Source organism: Muntiacus reevesi, chromosome 13 (genome assembly GCF_963930625.1).
Source record: "Muntiacus reevesi chromosome 13, mMunRee1.1, whole genome shotgun sequence".
Taxonomy (NCBI): domain Eukaryota; kingdom Metazoa; phylum Chordata; class Mammalia; order Artiodactyla; family Cervidae; genus Muntiacus; species Muntiacus reevesi.
The window spans coordinates 967,566-987,852 of NC_089261.1; the positions used below are offsets into that span (position 1 = coordinate 967,566).

General features: G+C 67.5%; 2 protein-coding genes across 3 annotated transcripts; one reads left to right on the top strand and one right to left on the bottom strand.

Annotated features, from left to right (window-relative positions):
* Window positions 1–416: 416 nt before the first annotated feature.
* HIC2 (HIC ZBTB transcriptional repressor 2) lies at window positions 417–19,803 on the bottom strand. 2 transcript variants are annotated; one of them, XR_010658875.1, is made up of 4 exons: window positions 19,680–19,803; window positions 7,089–7,186; window positions 3,524–6,025; window positions 417–3,493 (listed from the first exon to the last, which is right to left on the bottom strand). XR_010658875.1 is itself a non-coding variant. In XM_065904818.1 (3 exons), exons 2-3 carry the CDS (start codon window positions 7,112–7,114, stop codon window positions 4,213–4,215), a joined length of 1,839 nt encoding a protein of 612 aa, XP_065760890.1. In that variant the 5' UTR covers window positions 7,115–7,186; window positions 19,680–19,803; the 3' UTR covers window positions 417–4,212. The 2 variants fall into 2 exon arrangements, 1 of the variants encoding a protein (XP_065760890.1); XM_065904818.1 differs by having other exon boundaries at window positions 417–6,025.
* Window positions 7,175–12,151, top strand: LOC136146022 (collagen alpha-1(I) chain-like). Its single transcript, XM_065904843.1, has 7 exons — window positions 7,175–7,393; window positions 7,644–7,748; window positions 7,830–7,961; window positions 8,017–8,196; window positions 8,382–9,315; window positions 9,589–9,760; window positions 11,872–12,151. Exons 1-7 carry the CDS (start codon window positions 7,175–7,177, stop codon window positions 12,149–12,151), a joined length of 2,022 nt encoding a protein of 673 aa, XP_065760915.1.
* Window positions 19,804–20,287: the final 484 nt, after the last annotated feature.

Here is a 20,287-nt window from a genome sequence, read left to right on the forward strand (position 1 = left end):
CCTCCCACTCCCCTACCAAGTGACCGAGGAGGGGTGCCCAGCAAGGAGCCGGCCCCTGCCCCAGCCCAACCCCGCTGCCCCAGAGGTGGTGCTGGGCCCCGGCCAGACCTCCTCGCATCCTGGCCACCAGGTCCACGGCCCGTCCACACACCCCCTGCTTCTCAAACTGCCTCAGCCGGCTTCAGCCAGCAGTGCGGACCCCACTGCCCAGCTGACCTGCCACCAAGTGAGGACCCAGGCCCCTCTGAAACTCACTCTTAGGACTGAGGTGGGCAGATGCCCCCACACACACCCTGCAACCCAACTACCACCTCCCAGGTCCTGAAACCACTGGACAGAGAAACGAAAGCAGTCGGTCATTTAGCGAAAACGCAGCCAGAGAACAGACCTCACACGAGTTTTGAATCAAGCTTTTAATGAAAAGATCATAAAATAACAGTATCTCGTCACTGTACATTAAGACTGCACGCTCTGAATGGAGACATCAGTGACCAGCTTTATGACACTGGAGGGCTGCGCACCCGCAGCTCTGACCTGAATTATCCAGACTCTGGAGGGAGGTGAGGGCAGTGTGGCGCCTGACAGCGGCGGTGGCCAGCACAGGAGTGCGATCGCGCGCCCCTTCCTGGGAAGGGCGCCTAGCGGGAGGTGAGTCCGCCTACAGTTCCCGGTCAAGAAACAGCGAAACCCCATCCCCCCTCTCCGATGAGGTATTTGTGAATGGGCCAGCGCCCAACCTGGGGTCCCCCAGGGGGTAGAGGGAAGCAAGTGGTGGGTGGGGGCAGAGGGCTCCCCTCAGCACCTGGCCCCATGGGGCCCCGCCAAGTGGCGGGGAGGAGCCCCGGGGACCCTTCCTGCCCCGAGTGAGGTCTGTTATGCAGCATATTTGAGGTCAATAAATTACAGCAATAAATAGCAAGGTGAGGTAGGGGGAGGGGCTCCCGGTAGAAAGTCGCAGTGGGGTGACAAGCCGGGGGTCCCGGGCAGCCTCGACTCCCACGATGCACCCCCACCCCCTGACGTGGAATGTCACACCGGGCTCTGGGCGGGCCTGCTCCACCCCTCCAGGCATCAGATTCGCGGGCTCTGTGACCACCGCTGCCCAGGGGAGCGGGGGCCTTGGTCCCTGCACAGGGCACCGCCAAAGACCCGGCACCTCTGCTTTCGTCCCCAAGCCGCGGGGAAGGGCGGGCGGCCCTGCCCTCCTGGCTGCCCAGGCCTCGCCCCGGCCCGGGATGGCTGCCGGAAGGGAGGCTGGGGTCCGCCCGCCCCATGAGCGATCGCACTCCTGTTAGTGGCCAGTCCAGTGAATACTGACGGGTGGGGCTGGCGGACAGCCGGCGCCCCCGGGTGGCGGCCGCCGGGAACACACCCGGCTGCGTGAGGTTCTGGGTCCAGAGTGTCCGTTTCACAGGCTGAGGTGTATGGCTATGCTGCGCGTCTCTGAGATTCAGATCTGCTTAAAGGTCCGTCTTTTTTTTTTTTGCAATCCTGGAGGAGCCTCGGCGGCGGGCTCGGTCTCGCGGGGGAGCGTGCGTGGCGTGGCGGAGCCCGGCCTGCCGCTCGCCCCTGAGTCTGAGAAATAAATACATTCATCACTGCACAAACATATTGATACAAAAACAACACTGTTCCGAGTGTTCGCACCGTCTGTATAGGTAAGGACCGGCCCAGTGAGCCCTCCCACAGCTGGACCCGCTGGAGTCTCCGGGGAGCCATGCGAAGGTCCTGGCTTTTTGGCTTGAGAGGGACCCTCACATCAACCCAGTGGGGGTTTCGCGGGCAGAGCACCAGGACAGGGTGCACCTCCATCCCTGGGCCCAAGCCCAGACTCGGTTCCTGCGGCCACAGCCGAGGCCGCCCTGCTGCGTCAGCTGGCCGGGACCGCTCCGCCTGGCCAGGAGGCCCGGGGGCCGGTGGGCGCAGGCCCTGCTCTTTGGTGCCAGCTGGGCTGGGAGGAGGGCTCCGCGAGGGTGGGGCCTCCACGCCGCCCGACTAGGGCGGCCCCCCTGCCCGTGAGCCCTCCTGGCCGACTCAGGGCCTCGGACGGAAGGTGCGGGCTCACTGGACTGGCCTTACAGCTGCTGAGGTCTGAAACTGTAAAAGTTTATGTAAACAATGAGATAAATATATTAGTATCTTTCTTTTCTGAGCCCATTGAGGTTCCATATGCATTCAAAATGTGCTTTGGTTTAAAAAATAGCTTTTGTGAATTTGGGTGTGAGCTTTTTTTTTTTTTGCTTTTTTTTTTTTTTAAATCCTTTCCTACATGACATCTGCTATTTTGTTTCCTGTTTCTCCGAAACATTCAGGAATTAAGTGACTAAAGCAGAGAACTGTAAGCCGCCCTGGGCCTCCAATGGCCTAATCTCCTGGTGAGGCTCTGACACACGTCCACACACACTCACGAGCACGCACTCCACGTGAAACCAGGGGAAAAGGAGAACAAACCCAAGTGTCCTGTGAGCCCCGCCCCGCCCCACAAACCCTTAACATCTCAAATAAGAAACTAGTGTTTTGCTTGTTAAAATACAGAGAAGGCTTGATACAATACTCGGGGTGGGTACAATACTACGTCGCACGAAGGTCGCCCGAGGGCCTCTACGCCCGTCCCTGAAGCTCTGCCCTGAACCGCCTGCCTCGCTGGGGCCGCGCCCACGGGCGTGCGCAGCTCCCGCTACAGACTTTTGTCGTGTGGCTTAAGTGCTGATGGGGGGGGGAGGTTGGGCGAGCAGAGGGGCTGGGGGGTCCTGCCTGACTTGCTGGGACAGGCGTCCCCAGAGGGAACGGCAGCAGGCTCAGCAGGGCCCCGCGCAGCCCAAGCCCCCTCACTCCCCATGCCCTCCACCCGGGTCCCTGGTTTCAGCTGGAGGGTCTCTGGAGGGGGGAAGGGATGACTCCGGAATTTTTGGTCTGAAATTAAAGTAGAAAGAAAAGAGAAGAAATAAGAGCAGGAAGCAAAATGAAGGAGATAAAGCCGCTGGTCCAGCCCTGTGGCTGCAGCTTGCTGAAGACAGCTGCCGACCTCGTGACCTTGGCCCGGCCTTGCGAGCGAGCCTCTAGAGCCCTGCAGGTGTCTGAGGCTGACGGAGCCCAGGGTGGGGGTGGGGCTCAGGGTGAGCCCATGGGGCCTCCAGTCCGCCCAGAGGTGCCAAGTTTAAGGGGGCCGGGCACCGGCCAGGCTGGCGCTCCTGCTCTCCTGAGGGCAAGCCCTCGGGGGCCAGCGGCCAGGGCGGGGAGGGGCTCACTTCCTCCCCTGCTCCCCGGGCAGGGCAGCGGAGCGCCCACGCCTGCCGGGCCGGGTCAGGGCGGCAGGCTGGCCAGACGCGCACGAGACACACAGGCGTCCTGCTGACGGGGCCCAGAAGAACACACAAGTGTCGTGGCCACAGCTGCCATCACCAACCACGTCCTGTTCAAGTCAAGAGGTAGCAAAGGTCAGAAGTCTCTTCACCTTGATGGGGGGAGGGGGGTGACATGATCCACACGCACGCTGCACGCGCGCACAGACACACACACACACACACACACACACACACACACACACACACACACGGAGAAAATGGAAACGTACCGACCCCGCACCGCGGCCAGCCCCCCACCCCCCGCACCTTCCAGTTCCCACACTCACATACACGTTACACGGGGTTTTCTCATAATCAAAACAAGTACCTCTAAACAAAGATTCCTGGGCAACTATGGAAAGCACTCTCTCCTGAGGCGGCCGGGGGTCTCGGGCCCAGGGGAGCCTTTGGCCGAGAGGAGCTCCTGGGCCCAGAGAGTGGGCCCTGGCCGCAGCCGGGCGGGGTGGGGCGGCGCCCCGTACATTCAGTCTGCAGACCCAGGCTCAGCCCCAAAGGGCCGGGAGGAAAAAAAACTCTTGTTGGTTTTGGTTTAAAAAACAAAATTCAAAACGAAGAACAGAACAGATCAGTAGGAATAACAGCCACACCGGCCCGGAGGGCTCTTAGCTGTGGAGAGGTAGGCGGCGGGGGCCGCTGTCCCAGCGCCACTGAGCGGTGACCCCTGGCTCGGGGAGGGAGGGCGCGCACCCCTCCCTCCGGCACCGCCCCCCGCAGAGCCAGGCCGGCCCCGCAGCCCCGCCCCGCCCGGCACGCGGACCCCTGGGAGCCACCCTGTGGACCCCGCGGCGGAGCCGCCGGAGGGCCGCGGGTTAAAGCTGTGGGGGTGGGGCCCGCGGGTCTTTGGCTTCTAGGAGGGGGAGGTGTGCATGCGCAGGTGGCTGATGAGGTTGCGCTGCTGCGTGAACTTGCCCCCGCAGAGCTGGCACGCGTAGGGCTTCTCGCCCGAGTGCACGCGCATGTGCTCCGTGAGGCGGTACTGGCGCGTGAAGCGCATGCCGCACTCGCCGCAGGCGAAGGGCTTGAGGCCCAGGTGGCTGCGCATGTGGCGCGTCATGGTGCCGCGCTGCGTGAACATCTTCCCGCAGATGCCGCAGGGGAACGGCCGCGCCAGCCAGTGCGTCTTCTCGTGCTGCCGCAGCGTGGCCGCGTCCTTGTAGGTCTTCTCGCAGGCCGCGCACTTGAAGGGCCGCGGCCCAGCCGCCAGGGCCGCGCTGGGCGCCGACAGGTCCTCCGCCTCCTCGTCGGCGCCCGCGCTGCCCGTCTCGTAGGCGCCGCCCTCCTCCTTGAGGAGCAGCTCCTCCTCCGCGTGCGTCTCCACGTGCGCGTTGAGCTGCTCCGAGCTGGGGAAGCCCTTGGCGCAGGGGATGCACACGTACAGGTTGTCGCCGTACGGCACCTGCTCGTAGCCCTCCTGCCGGTACACGTAGGGCGCGCCGGCCGGGCCGCCCTCGCTCCCGCTCTGCGCGCTGTCCTCGCTGCCGTCCTTGCCGTTCTCCTCCTCCTCCTTGCAGGGGTACGGGGACTCCCCGAAGGGTCTGCCCGCTACCGCGCTGCCGGCCAGAATGCCATTGGGGACCCTGTCGCCCAGCCCTTCGGCCTCCTCCCCCGGGCACGGGCCCTTGGGCGCCACGTCCCTCCGCTCAAATGGGGAGGCGGCTACGGGCTCCTTCTTGGCCCACTCCTTCTTGCGGGCCGAGTGCCGGAGGCTCTTGCGGGGGGGCGGCCCGCCCGGCCCCTCCAGCAGGCACAGCGGGTTGTCCTCCGCCCCCTCCAGATCCATGGGCTCACTGAGGGCGCCCCCCAGCTCGCTGTAAGAGGCACTGTTGGCGACCGGAAGGGCGGAGGTCGAGAGGGGCGAGCCCTCCTGGCTGTCGCTCAGCTGGGCTGGGTCGTCGGGGGTGAGGGAGGGCCCGGGGGTGGCGGGGGGCAGCGGGGGGCTCTTCTTGGACAAGTCCAGGCCCAGCTCCTGCTCGCAGCTGCCACCACCCCCGTTGGTACTGCAGCCGCCCAGGCCGGCCTCCCCGCTGCCGGGACAGACAGGCCGGCCCAGGCTGTGCGCGCCCTCCTGGCTCAAGCCACCCAGAAAGAGCTCATCGTCAGAGCCTTTGGCCTGGGAGAGCTCCTGGGGGGCGTGGGCCCCTTTGCGCCCATCCACGAGGCCCGGGTAGCGGGTCTGAATGACCGAGGCCGTGGACAGCCGCTGGCTGCGGGGGGGCCGCCCCAGGCCAGCGCCGCCCCGCCCCGAGCCAAAGGGCTTGCCAGCTCTCTTGAGCTTGCGCCGGCAGAGGGCCGCCAGCTCGGGCAGCTGGAGGTAGCTGGCGGCGGTGAGCAGCGTGCTGAAGTTGGGCTCGGCCGGCGGCTCGCCTGGCAGCAGGCGGCCGGTGTAGATGAAGTCCAGGATCTGCTGGAACACCGCGGAGCTGACCATGTCCGTGTCCAAGCTGATGAGGTTGTCGTGCAGCACCAGGGACTTGAAGTATACGCTGCTGGCGGCCAGCACGTTCTTGTGGGCGCGGAAGACGGCGTTCTCCACCATGACGATGACGTCACACAGGAAGCCCTGCGTGCGCTGCTGGTTCAGCTGCAGCAGGAGCTGCTTCGAGTGGCTGGGCAGCTCCATGTCGGGCCCCATGTCCCCGCGCCCTGCCCACACGCACCACCTGCGGGCACGAGCAGACACGCACAAGTCAGCTGGGGGCCCGCCTGCCACCAGCCCATCTGTACACTTGAAAAAGCACAGACAACGGGGGCACATGTGCGGGGCAGACAAACCGGAGCTCTGTCCCCTAGAGGAAGGTGACCCCGCGCCCAGACGGACCCGCGGGTGAGCAGCAGGGATCACGAGGGGACAGAAGCCCCTGGGGGACACATCGCCCGCGTGGGCGTGCAGCGGTCCGGCTTTCCGTTCAGGTCGGAAATTGGATCTGCATGCAGAGTCGCCCAGAGCGCACTGAATCCGCCTTCTCCTCAAATACCACGTGGGCAGGTCGAACCGCAGCCTCCAGCAACGTCACGTGACGCTGCAGTCCGGCCATCCCCGCACCGGGCCTGTGCCTCGGAGAGGCGGCCTGGCCAAGTCGGGTACCGCAGGGTCTGAGCCTGGTAAACCCCGCAGGCTGGCCAAGACGCGCTGGGAGGAATTCTCACTGGGAACGACCGCACAGAGAGCCCCAAGGCGGCTGCGCCAGGCCGCGGCCCCGCTCCTCCATCTGCTCTGGCGGGCGTGCATGCCCAGCTACAGGGGCCTTCCTGTCCCTGCGCTCAGGGCCCAACCCAGGAGAGAAGTCACTGCCCCAGCCTTTCTCCAGTCGGGATCCCAGGTCCCCGCCCTGCCTCCTCGGGAGGGGTCGCACCCGCCCACCTGCTGTCCCTCCCTGGCCTGCACCTGCCCTTGTCTGCAACGACAGAGAAGCCCCCGCGTCCCTGTCCACCCGGGAAGGCTCTGCGCAGTGCTGACGTGTGCCGGCACTCGGGCCACGGGAGCCAGCCCCTCTCCCTGCCCTGGCCAGCCGGGGGCACAAAGCGCCCAAGGAGCACAACACCTGGCTGAGAACGCCAGGGCAGGAGGGCCCGGGAACCCACAGCCCCTCCTCCCCCACGCTGCCAGCGCTGCCCGCACACAAAGGCCGGCGGCCAGCACGCAGGCTGGGCGCTCAGCTGCCCGAGTCCCCAGGAAGAGGAGCAGACCCCGCCCCCTGCCGCACCCCCGGCCCCCCAGCCTACCGGAGTGCCAGGGGCCCAGAGACCATGTGAGCAGCAGCCAGCGGGGGTGGCCTCCTCGAGTGCGCGGCCTCCCTGGGGGTGCATCAATGCCTGGTCACCTGCGGAGAAGGTGGACACGGTTAGCACGCAGGCCTCGCAAGGGGGGAGGAGCAGCTCGGGGGCCAGGGCCAGGCTCCCGTCTGCGGCAGCAACGGGCCGTCCAGACAGCTGGGCAGCAGGCAGCGGCCACAGTGCCCCTGCAGCCAGGCCGGGGGCAGGAAGGAGGCAGGTGTGGGGCGCTCAGCCGCACCCCCACAGGCAACAAGGTGCTCTGGGGGCCGCCTCGGTCGGGGGAGTGGGGGGACAGGCACACAGCTCTCGGCGGGCGGGCGGGCGGGGTGGCAGGAGGCCTGGGCAAGGCCCTTCCAGGCTGGCCACATTTACATAACAAAAGGTCAGAAATGGAGGCGCTGGTGCAGCGGGCTATTTATAAGATCCAGTCTCAACCGCTTCTGGCTCCCCAGCCCCCGGCCCTGCCCTGCCCTCTGGGTCTGCGCTCTCCCCCTCCCTGCCCAGAGCCCAGCCCCCTCCTGCCCAGCCTGGCCTGACCACATGGCCCTCGCAGGCTCGCCCTTTCAATACCAGCCCGCCAAGGCTGCTGGCAGCTGCCGCCAGATGCGGGCAGGCTTCCCAGCCCCCCCCAGAGCTTCAGGTCCTGGGAGAGGGGTCCCGAGGTCCTGGCTGCTTGCCCCCCCACCGCAGCAGGCCTGGGCGCCCTGGGCGTGGAGCCAGGCAGGAGGTGGCGGCAGGGCCCGGAGCCCCTCCCTGCGCGCCCCTCCCCCGCCCAGGGCCAGGGCGGCCCAGCAGGTCCTCAGGAATGTGCCCAGACCCGGGGTGCGGGGTGGCCGGGAGGCCTCGCTCCAGCCTGCCAGCTGTCTCCTGCCCCCAGCACGGCTCCCTGCTGGCAGGGGTGGCCAGGGAAGGGGCCAGCCCAGCTTGCCAGCAGCTCAAGGCCCGCTGGTGTGGGGCCACTGCTCAGCCTGGCAAAAGCCAGCAGGGGCTGGAAAGGCCCCGGCAGATGGCCCGGCCGCCCCACCCCACGATGCCCGGGGCCCGGGCAGACGGACGGGTCAGAGAAGTGGGCTGGGGGCTGTCCCCGCTAGGCTGACCCTGACAACCCCCAAGGAAGGGGTCTCTTGTGAACAGAGGCCCTGGGTGACTCCCAGCCCTCTGCTCCCAGGACTGCTCCCACAGGGCCACTGCTGGGTGAGCTGACAGGTCCTGGCTGAGGTCCCAAGTGCCCGCCCCCACCAGCTCAGGCCTCAAAAAGCCAAGGTGGCCAGCCCACCCTGCCCCCCAGAAGACCAGGCCCTACAGCTAAGCAGGGACCCTGGCCTCGTGGGGGGGCCTCTCCTGGCAGCCGGGAGGGCAGGAGGCAGTGAGAGAAGCCCTCAGGTGCTCAGGTCCACCTCGGCCTGGACCACCACAGAGCCCGGAGCCGGGGAGGCTGAGCCCAGCCCTCAGGCTGCCCCGTCCTTCAGCCTCCGGGTGGAAACACCCAGGGAACACCAGGCAACCCTGCCTCGTGGGGGCGTGGCAACAGGCGCCCCTCCCTCCAAGCAGAGAAGGGGGCATCCCAGCCCACCTCCGGCCCACCAGGGGGCCATGGGCCCCTCACGATGCGCACTACCTGGCCGCCACACTCCAGGGCCTGAAGCACAGCTGGGTGCGTCACTGAGACCGCAGACTCATGCTGGCCACTGCCCCTCAAGCCTGGGTCCAACCGACCTGGCAGGACCGCCTGGCGCTCCAGGTGTGGCCCCGACAGGTGTGAGCCGGGCCCTCCCGGGCTGCAGGAGGGGCACCTGGAGGCAGAGCGAGGCAGCCCCTGCCCCCGCCGCCCCACGCCAGCCTGACAAGCATCCTGCCCACAGGGAAGCCTCCAGGGCATGCCCTCCGCCTCCAGTGCAGATGAGACCGGGGCTCTGGGGGTTAAGCAACCTGCCCAAGGTCACCGGAGCAAGACAGGAGCAGAGCCCCGCTCCAGACTTCGCCACCCAGGACGACCCCCGTGTCTCCTCCCTCCAGGGGCAGGACGGGGTGCCAGACGGCCGTCTTCTCCCCCACTCCGATGGCCCGCTGACCGCCTCACCACGGGGCCTGGGCCACGCCCGCCGCTCCCTGGCCTCCGCAGCCTCTCTGGCTGCCCTGCAGGTGGGGCTGCTGGCGAGTAGGCCCCACAGCCCTGGTAAGCCCAGGCCTGGATGCCCGCCAGCCACTCCTGGCTGGTCTCCCAGACTGTCCTCCTGGAAAGCAGCGGGCCCTGTGAATGCCAGGAGCCCTGCCCTCCTCTTAACGGGACGCCCAGGAAACAAACGCCGGGGCTCGGTCAGCGTGCTGGAGACACGTTGGGCAGGACCCAGGTCGGGCCTCCCAGCCTGAGCAGCGTGGGAGGAGGTGCCCACCCCACCCACTGCCCAGAGCCTGCTCCCGATGCCCACAGCCCCTCTGTCCCACACAGGCAGCCCACCCGGGGGGCTCAGGGCGCCACGCAAGGCCTGGCAGGAGGCCACGCCCGCTCTCCATGGGAACCCTGCATGCGTGCCCCTCACCCTCCTCTGGCCGCCCGACAGCCACCTGCACGACGCGGGGCCTGCGGCCGGCTCCCCTGCTGGCCCTGGCGCCGCTGACCAGTGGGCACCGGACAGGCATGAAGCAGGGCCCTGCAGGGAGGCTGCGACCAGGAGCGCTCAGACGGGGAGGAGCAGGGGAGCGCTGCCCGGGGTGAGATCACTGCTACGAAAACATCCAGATGAAGTGCCCACCCTGCCTCCCCCTGCCCAGAGGGGCTTGAGCACTTGGGAAGGGGGCAGCGGGCAACAAAAGAGCAGGAGCCTGGAGGCAGGGAGCCCGTGGCAGGTTGGGGGTGCCACTGGGGAGTGTCCCCACGTGGCCAGGATCCAGGGCCCAGAGGAGCTCTCATACCCACTTCCTACTCGCCCTGCAGGGTGTCAGGCCCAGTCTGGGGAGCAGGTTCAGGGGACGCAGACAGTCCTGTCTCACTCTGACCCCAGACCCAGAACCTGCACACACTGGACTGTGGGAGACCAGCTTCCTACTCCCCAGAAGGCCCGGAAGGCAGGAAACCCCCAGCGACAGGGACAAGAGGAAGGAGGTGGCCCCCAAAGGGAAGACACCTTTCCCACGTAAACACGCCCGGACTGACTAGGAAATGGGGCTAGGCTCCCAGGGCTGTCCTGGAGGTGGGACGGGCTGCAGGCGCGAGAGGGGTCGGGCCGCCTGCTGGGAGGGACCGGCACCATCGCCCACCGGCCGGAGGCACCTCCCAGGGGTCAGCGAGGCAGCTGCCCGGCCCAGGGCCCCTCCAGGACGTAGACTCCGACACCCCAAGTATGAAACAACCCGAGAAGCTAGAAACCTCTCTCACGCTAACCAACGACTCTCAAGAGATCTAAAAGACAAAATAAACTATCACCTTCCATCACCACTTCTCTGTACTAGACGAGGGGATGCTTCCCCACTGAACAACAGGAAGAACCCCCTCAGGGTTGAGGTCCTTCCCAGGAAAGGGCAGCCAACCCCTGCACCCGCGTGGCAGCAGAGACACCCCAGCGGCTGGCACCCAGTCCCATACCCTGCCCACAACAGAATCATAGAAACAAAACCCAAACTGGATGGCAGACAGCAAGGACAGGGTTCAACCGGCTGAGCGAAGACTGAAAGCAGACTTCCGGGCAGAAAAGAGAATGGTCAGACTTTAGAAAGACCAAGATGAGAGGCATGCAAGCCCCGGGAGCCAGACAGGTGCAGAGCCCTGCGGCAGCGCGTGGGCCAAACCTGGGTCAGGAGAGCTGAGCACGGGCGCACCCTGCAGCCGGCAGCACACGGCGGAGCAGCGCGGCCAGGCCCTAAAGGGGCACGGGGCCTGGGCAAGGCCAGAGGCAGGCGAGGACGGGGGGGTCAGGGAGCGGACAGGACTCGAGGACACACGAGCGGCTTCTGTTCTAGACGCAGGACGTGTGCCCATCTGGGAAGAGCCTGGGGTGCGGTCGCTCACAGTTGGCACACTTCTTAGGCAGGGTCAGTGCAGGGCCAGTCCCAGGGCTGACGAGCAAGACCACCCAATCCCAGACTAATCACAAGAACCCGAGGGGAGAAACAGCCCTGACAGGAAGGAAGGAACCCCCAAGCCCAGCCAGGAACCTGCAGGACACCGAGGGACCACCTTCAAACCTCAGAGGGGACTTCACCCTCCAACATAGGAGCTGTTGGGAACTAAGACCCCCTCACGCCTCGTGGCCAAGGGGCAAAAAGCCGAAGCGATACTGGAACAGAGTCAACCAAGGCTTTAAAAATGGTCCACGTCAGAAAAACCTTTACAGACGGAAACCAGCAGAAACCACTCATCGGGGCGGGCAGGGCTCGGCCAGCCGCAGGCAGCGACCACCGAGACACCGACCGTCCTGGCGTCCAGCTGACGCCTGCAGGGGGCGGGCAGGGGCTCTGCAAACCCCGGCAGGCACGCCCAGGAGGCGCGGGACGAGGCCCAGGATTAGGGTCAAAGGAGGCCACAAGCAGAAGGGTCTGCCTGGCCTGGAGGGCCTCCCACCACAGCCCAGGGGCACGCCAAAGTAACCGGCAGGTTGCTCCAGCCCACGGCTGTAAACGCACGAGCAGACACAACTCAGTAACCCACTAGTTTTTAAAAAACCATTTTTAAGGCTAAGACTAGGGAACTGCTGAGGAACACAGTACAGGCTGGGCCCTGGGCCCGTGCCCCCAGAGGCGGCCCCAGCTGTGCTGCAGGCCCTGTGGCCGACCGAGCAGGAGCGGCTGAGCTCGGGCAGGCAGCGAGGCAGGAGGGTCCCGGCGGGAACAGCTCAGAGCCTCTTCAGAAGGGACTGGTTAAGGGACTGCCTCCAGTGACGAGATATGAACAGACAGCCCTCCGCGCAGGAAGCGAAGTGGCCCGAGGGGGTGACCGTGGACTGCTGAGGCGGGGCAGAAAGCGGGACTGCGGGGACCCGCGGGACGGGGCGCAGCGACTCCCAGCGCCCGGCTGAGTCTCAGAGGCACGACCAGCACCCCGCCCCACGGGCAGGACAAGCCCGCCGTCCGAGGGCCCAGACAAGCGTGGGGAAGTGGCACGCGCCCACACTCAGAGGTGGGGACCCCAGGAGGGGTTGCTTCTCACAGGAGCGACGTGTGCGCGCGGCTCGCGCCACCGCCTCAGGTTAGGAGAGCCAGCATGCTGGCCGCGGGGGGACAGTTTCCGGATCCAGGGAAGGGCCCCCCAGCCACATGGCCGGGAACACGGGAGGCCTGCACAAACCCACAGACCAGGGCTTCAGGGGCCAGGCCCACAGGACACGCCCAGGAGCGCCTCCCCCAGGAGGAAGGTGGGAGCCACGGGGAAGGAAGCTGCAAGTCCACACAGGTGTCCCCTCGACCTGGGGCCGTCAGGCCCGAGTTATCTCCCCAAACCCGAGTCCATCCAGTCACGCCCCGGCTTAGGGCTCTCAATGGACTCCCGGGCCTGGATAAAGTTCACGTCGGGGCTGGTCCGTGGAGGGCTTCCAGAGGGCCAGGCCGCCCCTCCGTGGCCCCCAGGCACGCCCAAGGGCCTCCTCCTCCGAGACACACCTATCTCCCTCACCTGCCACCAACACGAGCTGCCACCCAAGGGGCTCCCAAGGTCAGGGACCCTGGGTCCCCCCCAGCTGGCAGGCAGGTCAGAGAGGACAGGCCGGGCTGAGGGAAGGAGGCCCCTCAGACGACGGCCAGCCTTCCTCGATCCAACACCTAAACTCAACGAGCAGCAGCTTCTGACGCTGCACCCGTGGCCAACGCACACCTGGCAGCACAGGCCTCCGGCAGCCCGCCCTTCGCTCACACCCAGCCCGGGTCTGCGCCACCAGGCACTGGTCATCCGGAGAGCAGCCGCTCACGGAGCTGAGCAGATCTTCCCGATGTGGTCGGATGTGGGTAAAGGACACGAGTGCTTCCCGTCGCCGCAGCCACATCACAGGAGACGCAGAGGCCTTTCTCAAGACCCTCCCTGGCCTCCCAGGCCACAGCACTGAGCACAGTCTCCCTCCAGTGGGAGGCCCCCCGTTCACTCCAGAAAAGGTCCCCAGGTCTGAACCACCACCTTGCCCATCAGCCCCTCTTTCTCGAGCAGTGGCGGGCAAACGCGGTGCTGTCGCAGACACGGCCTGCCCTGCTCGCCCCAGAGAACACGCGACACTGTGTCTCCTGGAGTCGAGGCTCACCGCTGGGCCTCCCACACAGCTCCCCGACCGGCAGCCTGGCCCAGGCACCCAGAAACGCGCCACGGCCAGCACCGAGGTGTCAGCGAGCAGACGGAGGCCGGTGGGGAACGTCTGAGTATCCTGAGTGTCCAGGGGACCTTAGGGCTTTGCAGGCCACACTAACAACAGCTGTCGGACACCACCTCAGACACTCCTGCCCCCTCCCCCCCCGCGGGCAACGCACGGCACCTAGAGGAAACAGGCCTGACGGCAGGGCCCGCGCCCCTGGCCCACGGCTGCTCACCTGGAAGCCCAGGGGAGGGCCCGCACCTGAGAGGAGCGGTTTTCAAAGGTAAGAAACGAAACGCCACTTTAGGTGGCCTCCGAGAACAGCCTCAGAAGCAGGACTCGCCGCCTGCAGAGCGGGCAGCCCCAGGGGCTGGGCGCAGAGGCGGCAGAGGAGCAGGGTGGGCTCCGGGGGCACGGGTACCACCTGCCCAAGGTGCTTATCAGCGTCAACATGCATGGAATGCAGGCTGTGGAGAGCGCCCCCACCCTGCCCACAGCCTCGGGGCACAGGCTCACCCACCACAGCTCCAGGGCACCCGGGCCGGCCCCCACCGGCAGCCTGGCAGCGACGAGGAGGACACCCGCTGGGGGGCCCAGGGCTCCTCCCACAGCGGCCAGGATTGCCCCGGCCCCCCGCCCAGACATGACCCCATGCGCCCCCACACTGCCAGCACCTCGAGGAGGACCCACCAGCTCTGGTCCACCCTCCTAGAGGAGGCACAGGTCCAGACCCTGGGGCAGAGAAGGGCCGTTTCGGGAAGGGTCCTCCTGGCGCTGCGGCCCAGGGAAGCGATCCCGGGTACACACCTGGTCCCCAGCAGTAGCCGCCCCCACCCAGCAGAACCCCGACGGCCCTTCAGAGAAGGGGCTCCCCGCCCATCGCCCTTGAGCGCGAGCCTGTCCCGTGGGCTCACTCCACCCCCGAGGCCCCACCAGCGGACTCCCCACCACGTGCGGAACCTGCCCGGGCCACTCTCACAGCGGGGCTTGCCCAGGGGCGCCCGCACAGGCCAGGAGCCCCAGGGGGAGGCCCCGCCCTCTCGTCCCGCCACCCCCACCACCCCGTCCGGAGCTGTGGGCACCTTCTTCCTCCCGGTGTCCAAGCAGAGCTGCTAGGAAAAAACCGCCAGCCCCTCGCCACTGAAGGGAAGGGCCTCGGGCCCCGGGAAGGCAGGTGAGGGAGCCACACAGCCCAGGACCGCTCCCTCCCACGGCAGAGCCCACGGGCCCCTCTGCCAGACACACGCGCCGCGAAGAGCAGACGAGGGGGGCCCTGACTGCGCTTCCTGCTCCGAAGGACACCCAGCGGCTGCTGCCGCCCTCGCCACACCCAGCGGCCTGGCCGCTCACCGTCCGCCGGCAGCCGCCCAGAGCAGGCGGGGGCTGAGTGCCGGCTGCCCTCGGATGGAAGGAGCCCGGGTCGGAGGGGCTGGCTGGCCAGGCCTCACCTGAGGTTCTGGCCCCAGCGCCCCTCCCAGCCCTTACCCCACTTCCAAGCCGTGGTCAGGGACTCCCTCACACACCATCCTAGGTAACAACCTCAGGCACCCTCTCTCCCAGGCACCATGGGATCAAGGCAAGAAAGAGAGGGCAGGACCCAGCTCCAGGGGCCCCAGCAGCAGCCCTAGGGGGCTTGTTTGGGAAGCAGGAAGAGCTCCCAGGCCCCCACATCTGGGGAGAGAGGCCAAGCAGGACCTCAGAAGGCAACCCGGAGACCAGAGCAGGCCGCCTGAGAGCCAAGCAGGGCCAAGAGCGGCAAGGGGTTCCCGGGACCCCCTGGAAGGGGCTCCCCAGCACACGCCAGCCTGGCGACCCTCCCACAGCCACCTGGGGAAGAGGGGCCATGAGAAGCGTGAGCCCACTGCACCCGACGCTCCTCCACAACCCTGGAGCCTACAGGGGGATCGGCCGGCTGGGCTCGCTCTGTAAGCGGGACCCCATGGGGCAGCCTGGGACCACCCTTGCTCATCTAAGGGGACTCACCGCTCCCTTGACCCTGTTATCTACAAAGATTCACCTCCTGGGAAAGCAGTTGTGGGATCCACCTCAAAGGCTTCAGTGAATGTGGATTCGTGGGCTCCAGGTGATCCTTGCGGAGTGGAGCACCAGGGCCCCCACCGGGTAGCAGGCACTCGCGGCCGGGTGCAGCCCCTGCCGGTCACGGGGCAAGTTCCCCAGGAGCCGGGGATGCCGCCCCGGCGTCCTGTCCGCCACCTCTGCGCCCCCTTCTCATCCATTCTGCAACTACTCACCAGAGCTCACTGCTAGCTTCCGAGCAACACAGGCAGAAGAGCCACAAGGCCTGGAAGCAGGCTGAGGAGAAGGCCAAAGAGCTGCGAACCGAGCCTGGGCGAGGGAGACCTCCAACCACCTGTGTGTACGTGGGGGGTGTTCCCAGGGCACTGGGGCAGCCCCCTCTCACTCTCGCCGGAGAACCCACCTCGAGGTGCTACTGGGGAAGAAGCCCAAGGCCACGGGGGCAGCGCAGGCCACGGGAGGCCAGTGCGCACAGCGACCACTCCAGGGCCGCAAGAGGCCAGCTCCCCACCTGGAGGCCCCCTCCCCACCAAGCCCGGCCCCGCCTTCCCTTGCGAGCCTTGGAATTCCCACGAGCGGGAGCGCCCCGGGCGCCCCCAGAGGCCGGCCACCTGCCCTTCCGGACTCCTCCCTCCCCGCCCGCACCCACGTGCTCGCGGAGGCGGCCCCCTCACAGGAAACAGGCACGCACCGACCGCACAGGCGGCGCCCGGGCGGAAGGGCCCGATCGAGCCCCCAGGCCCCGCCCCCACCCCACCCGCCGGGCAGGCGTCTCCGGGGGTCTCTGTTCGCTCGCGGCCTAGCTCCCCTCATGGACGGCGCTGGGGCCTGGAAGCGGTTCCCTCCAGGTTTGACCCCCCCGACCGAGCGCGCCGGGGGGCCCCACTCACAACCCCACCCGCCCCCACCTGCTTTTCTGGCTCGGCCGCTCCCAGGAGCCCTCCCCCAGCCCAGGTCCCTAACCCTCGGGCGAGGCCCCTCCCAGCAGGAAGCGCAGCCCCACCGCCGGGCCGAGTCAAACTGGCCCCGCTGGCTGGCAGCCTCTAACCAAGGGGAGCCAGGCTGGGATCCCGAAGGCCCCCAGCCCCAGACTGTGAGTGAACCCCGGGTCCGCAAGGGCGCTGCATGCGCAGCACAGCCCGGGAAACTCACAGAGCCTCCACCTCCCGGCCAAAGGCGCACCGCTGGGAGGCAAAGCTGAGCGCCAGAGGGCAGAGACCCAGACCAGCCCCACGTACTCGGCATGGGCACCGCATCTATTCTCAAAACACTTCGCTGAGCGGATAAAGGGCCCCTGCACGGGCTCGCGGGTGCCCGACGGCAGCGAGGGCGCCGGCTTCCCAGAAGCAGGCACCTACAGGGCCACGCTCCTGTCTCCCTCCTCCTGACTGAACCCCGCCTCGCGTTCCCAGACCGCAGGGCTCCCCGTGAACACCCTCCTGCAGCCGGCCGGCCCTCAGCACCTCCTGAGGTGCCCAGGGCACTCCCCCGTGTCACCTCGGGTTCCCGAGCCAGTGTGCCCAGCGGCTTCCCTAGGCTGAGCTCTGGAGGACCGCGATACGCGCTGGTGAACTCCAGCTCTGCTCCCACTTTGGAAACACGTTAGAGACACCGAGGCCCAGAGGAGCCCATCCCGGTCCAAGGCCGCTGGGGAGTGAGCAGCGCTGAGGCCAGCGCCCCGCACTGCTCCCAGAGGCCTTCCTCAGTCAGGCGTTCAGGCCGGGGCCAGAGGGAGCTGACCTGTGGCCTCCTCTCCGCAGGTGCAGCTGGGAGCAAGAGCCCTCCCCACTCCAGTGATCAGCCCCTGGCAGGGGGGGGGGGCGCACTGGCCCTCAGCCCCGGTGGGCAAGGCAGGCCAGCTGTGGGTGGGGCCGACTGCTGGAGGCCAACAGGCCGAGCAAAAGCAGGGCGGCGGGTCCCCTGGGTAAACTGGACTTTATTCCTTCCTCGCTCCTCGACTCTCCAGAACTGCCCTGCCAGCCCTTGCACGGGGGCGAGCTGCGGCTCACAGACACTGCCCCCACCCCGCCGCCACCTCCGGGCAGACAATGAGGACTCGGGGAAGACAGCAGGCCTGTCAGCTCAATAATGCAAAACCCTGTTGCTGAGTCCACGACAGCTGACTTCAAGTGGATCGGAGGCTGTGCTTATTAACAAAACGAGAAACCTGATCCATGGAAAGAAAACACTACGCGGAGACTAATCCAGGGCTGCAGCTTGTGGAGAGGGCCGGGCCGCTGGCCAAGACCAGGCAGGGAGCACGGGACGCGGCCTACCTGTCCCTGGCAGGTACCTGGCTGCAGGACAGGGCACATCACCTTCGCCCCCCTCCTTCCAGCAACTGCAGCAATCATTTCAGTTCTGCTTTAATTAAAGGCCTGGCTCCCTCAGGCTGCTTCTTCCTCTCCCCAGAGCCAGCAACCAGAGGGAGATTTTTCTTTTCAGGAATTGCTTGTAAAAGCCAAATGACTAATCTGCAAGTCCCAACAACTGGCAGGAAAACACTGCAGAGAGAAACCCTGGGCGCAGCCCCAGCACTCGAGCCAAATGGCCAGAGGAGATGGGCAACGGGTGCTCAGCAACACCCCACAACCTGCCCGCAGCCGGCTGGGAGCCCAAGGGAAACAGACCAACTTGGGCGCGCCGCCGACAAGGCAGGTGGGAAGCTCCCCGCCAGCCTTCCCAGGCTGCCGCCAGCCCACAGGACCTCACAGGACTGACTTCGCTCGCAGGCAGGGCCGCTTACTCCAGACCTCAAGCATCAGCCTCTCACCCCCACCCCACGGTGCTAAGAGCCAGCTAAACCAGCGATCTTACCACACAGCTTTGTCTCTGGAGGCCAGCCGGGGGCCAGCCCATCTGCCTTTTTTTTTTTTTTTTTTAAGACTACTCCAACGACCCTGCTCTCTGCTGAGCAGAAGCCCACTCCCAGAGCCAGGGCTACAGACCAGCCACATGGCCTGTGCTCTTGAAAATGTCTGCTGAAAGGCCCAGGGAGCCCAGATGCTGGCAGATGGGAACGCAGGAGAAGAGTAAAGCCAGGAGCCAGGAAGCAATAAACGCTAGCTCCAGAAAGGGCCTGGTATGGGTGACCCGGCTCCATCCCTACGGCCAGGGGTGGGGGGCCTGGAGAACACCCCCAGCGGCTCTGGAAGGCCCCTCCGCTACCTGCCCCCTCCCCCCCTCCCTCCCGCACAGCCCTGCATCCATCAGTCAACAATCTTCACCCACAGGATTCCTACGGCAAGGCTCGGCCCCTCCCCCCGCCACAGATGTCAGAGAGAGGGGCGGCCTCCCCGGTGACAACTCCTCCTGCCGGGCTGGGGGAGCCCGGGACCCTCGCTTATCCAGATGTGCTTGGCAACTCCTACGGGCGAGACACACCGGAGGTGGAGGGGACCCGAGAAATGCGGTAAATAACTTCGAAACCGTCCCGGCCCGGGCGGATCCGCAGTGGGCTCCCTTCCCCGGGGCCGACTCTCCGCTGTTCTGGGTGGGGCCGCTGTGGAGCATTTTATCTGGGCCGCGTCCCCTCCTCCCCGTAAGTCACTAACCCCCACCCCCACCCCCAGGGACAGGCATCGCCGCCTCTCCCCTCCAAACACCCCACCCCAGCTCCGCCTGCGTGAGTATGAACCATGCTGGCAGATAAACAGAGTGACACGCCGGGCCCTGCGGCCCCCTCCCCCTGCCGGCCGCCCCCTCCCCCAGCCCCTCTCTCTTCCTGCCGAGCGGCCGCTTGCACCAGAGGTCTGGGGGCAGGGCCGCGCGCCCACCCGCCGCAGGGCCCGGCCCGGGGGAGAGGCCCCTCTAGGCCGCCCCTGCCCCCGGCCCTGGCCCTGCCCGCGCGCAGCCGTGCCCTGCGGGCAGCGGGCCGGGCACAGCAAGAAGCCCCGCGAGGGGCGGCGGCGGCAGCGGCATAAAGGGGGCCCGCCTGTCAGGCAGCGCGGCTCCCCGGGCCGCTCGGACCGGAGCGCGGAGGAGCAGGCACAAAGAGCCGGCGCCCGCCGCCCGCAAGCCCCGCGCGCCGGGGGCTTTGTGCCGGGCCCCGCCGCCTGCCCCCCTCACACACACGCACCCCGCGGCGGGCGGGCCGGCGGCCGGGGGTCCCGCCCCCCTCACACGCGCGCACACACACACACACACACACCCCGCGCGCGGCTGCCCCTCGGCGCGCGCCCGCCCACGCCCCTCTCCCGGGGGCGCGCCTCGCGCCCCGCGCCCCTCACCTCACCTCGTGTGCGTCGGCGGCGGCGCTCGCCCGCCGGCCGGCCGGCCCTCCGCGGCCTCTTCTTCGGCGCCGCCCGCGCCGCCCGCGCCGCCCGTCCGCCCGCCCGCCCCGCCGCCGGCTCGGCTCGGCTCGGCTCGGCTCCCCGCCCCGCGCGCAGAGCGCCTCTCACAGCCGCCCGCCCGGCGCCATCTTGGAAGCTTGTGACGTCGCGCCGCCCGCTCACCCCTGACCCACATCTGAATGGGCGAGCGCCGCGGCGGGGGCGGGGCCTGCGGCGGGGCGGGGCCTGCGGGGCGGGGCCTATCGGCCGCTCGGCGACGGCGTGGGGGAGGGGCGCGCGGGGGGAGCCCGGGGACCTGGTCTCCCCCTGCCCACCGGTGCAGGGACGGCGCCGCGACCTCAGCCCCAGAACGCCCGGGCCGCACCCCCAGAAGGGGCCTCGGCCCCCCCACACGGCGCCGACCCTCCCCCCGCCTTGAGCCTGACCCTGACCCCTGGCACCCCAGGTCCGTGCCCCCTCCGCGGGCGGCCAACGTGGTCCGCAGACGGCCTTGGTCTGCAGAAGGAAGCCCCCGCAGCCCGCCGGCCCTGCCTGCCCCGAGGGCACGGGG